General features: G+C 51.2%; 1 protein-coding gene across 1 annotated transcript; it reads right to left on the bottom strand.

Moving 5' to 3' along the window:
- Positions 1-1,501: 1,501 nt before the first annotated feature.
- On the bottom strand, positions 1,502-1,943 carry GLOTRDRAFT_134638 (uncharacterized protein; the record flags this gene model as incomplete). Its single annotated transcript, XM_007873585.1, has 2 exons — positions 1,502-1,589; positions 1,825-1,943. 2 exons carry the CDS (start codon positions 1,941-1,943, stop codon positions 1,502-1,504), a joined length of 207 nt encoding a protein of 68 aa, XP_007871776.1.
- Positions 1,944-2,283: the final 340 nt, after the last annotated feature.

Here is a 2,283-nt window from a genome sequence, read left to right as displayed (position 1 = left end):
AGAAGATTGCTCCGTATGTGGGTTCCAACGAGGCCATGGTAAGATCTCGTGCAGCTGAAAAGGCAGATTAGCGAAGGCATGCTCGAAACCTACTTATTATAACCAGCCGCACTCTTCCGGGGCGGGTCGGGGGGGGGGGCGTTGGCAAAGACAGGCCCGATACCGCAGTTATAAAAGTGGGAAGGGGCTGGTCACGACGAGGTGTTTCCGCTGAACTCACACTCCCTAATGAAATGTACACGCCGAGCGGGAGGCAGTTTGGTCGTGAGTAATAGTTATTGTGGATTAATATCAGTATGTCGGCGGAGTGTCTTGACCGACATGGGTAATTTAGAATCCTGAAGTGTATCACTTACAGCCTATTCTAGCGCAAGCGAACGTGTTGGTGTTGGTGCCCACACGGAGCAGACACTATCGCTGTTGACAAATGAGCCTTAGCATTCCACATCTTGCCGTGATGACTAACGTTGAGTGGCAAGGTAAGACGGCCGATCGCCTCCGGAATCCAACGAGACAAACCGCACCCAGCCCGGGGAGCCTCCGAGTCGGAGCAGTCGCTCACACCATAGAGATGGAGAATCAGGGCGCAGTAAGAAACTCAGCGACGGCCACGCAGGCGTGGCTGTTGTAAAGCATCGCCGTAAGGCCACCTTTGCAATGGAACCTAAGTACTTCGGGGATCTGAACAGTTGTTCCAGCGGTGAGTCGTCCGACATCAGCGGATTGACGAAGTGTGGTCAGTGGTGCAGGGGCTGCGAGAGCGGAATTGTATACGATGCGGAGACATCATGAATCACTGGCACTGGTGGCATCACTTCCATCGTCTTGTCTCGGGGTTGAACTCTGAGGACGGTACTGTAGTCCTTCCGCAACCCTGAGAGGAGTTTTGGTAAAGTGATGAAACAGTATCTTTCCGTAGGAAGCAGTCGGAAACGATTTGTAAAACCTGAAGATAGTCCAAGGGCGTGCATGCAATGGAAATACAACCGGTGAAGTTCACTGACCGATGATGTGACATATTGATCGGAGAGATACTGGTCCATTTGCAACGATCTCCAGCTGCAAGTCCCGCGTGTACCTTTATGCAGACATTAATGCCTTGGTGCTGGAAAGTGCTTCTACTTCCATATTGTTGAGTGCCGGATCCCACAACGACGAGGCGTAGCTGCGAGAAAATGTTCCATCGGAAAACAAAAGCAGACCAGATTTTAGGCAGTGATGATTTCAGACTTATCGAGTGTACAACTTCAATGGCAGTGATGGCGAAACATGGACGAGTCAAACTGAAAAGTGGCGATTCGAGCTTGATTCGAGCTTTGAAGGAGGTGGCTGACATTGTGCCTATTTGGCTATTGTGGCTGCACGGACACCCTTCGTACGAAACGTGGACGAAACCAGGACGAAACCGTCAAAACGCCGACCTCGCACAGACGCACCGCTCCCTTAGAGACTTGTTTTAAACGTTACTTAAAGGTCCAACTGAGTGGTCGTACCTCAGCGCTCAGCCTACAAGGAGACGAATACTCGTGCGGACGCCGTTATCGTATTGGATCCAGAGTCGCTGGGTCCTCTCGTCGCTGGCGTTGAATCTTGCCAGTTCAATGTTAGCGAGATAGAAGCTGGAGAGAACAATGGGTGTGCTCCGTACCATTGCATTCATGGCATCGCCCAAGTTCCCGTATCGTGACGTCGTTCGTCCCATGTACGTTGTCCCATCATTTTGCCGTTAGATGCTCTGCAGCGTTGAAGGTGGTCATACTTCGTGGATCGATATGTTTATGCCCATCTGTCTGTAAATCTCGCGTTTCCCCTGATGATATTCACCCGTTAATGCCGAGGTCGACGTGGTGGGCGAGTGCCATCAGGGACACTTCAGCGAGCTCCATGTGATGGTCGAAGATCGTGTAACTCAGCACGCACGACTTGCTTTTACCGAGAGGCATCCGGCTTCAGAATATGATGGTAGCTAGCTCGTTACACCAAATTTTCATGCGATTCTTTCTTCTGATTGTGCAGTGACGACTGATATTTGCACCGATCTCGTCCTCAGTCTAGCGCGGTACCCAGGTGTAAATACATTAACCAACTACAAGCGGGCTCACGATTGGAAATAAGGAAAAGTGACTGCTACCCCCCTGGGCGCACCCCGCCCAAATAAGTATGCTTTACACTTTACTTTCAGTTGTCGGTTACCCCCACCTCCTCTCGCGCCTCCAAGACACTCTCATTACCCTCTTCTTGCTCATCGGCGTCGCAACAACGAAGTCTCCGTCACTCATCTCC

This window comes from Gloeophyllum trabeum (assembly GCF_000344685.1).
Source record: "Gloeophyllum trabeum ATCC 11539 unplaced genomic scaffold GLOTRscaffold_00356, whole genome shotgun sequence".
NCBI lineage: Eukaryota > Fungi > Basidiomycota > Agaricomycetes > Gloeophyllales > Gloeophyllaceae > Gloeophyllum > Gloeophyllum trabeum.
This window is presented reverse-complemented; position numbering and strand designations above follow the sequence as displayed.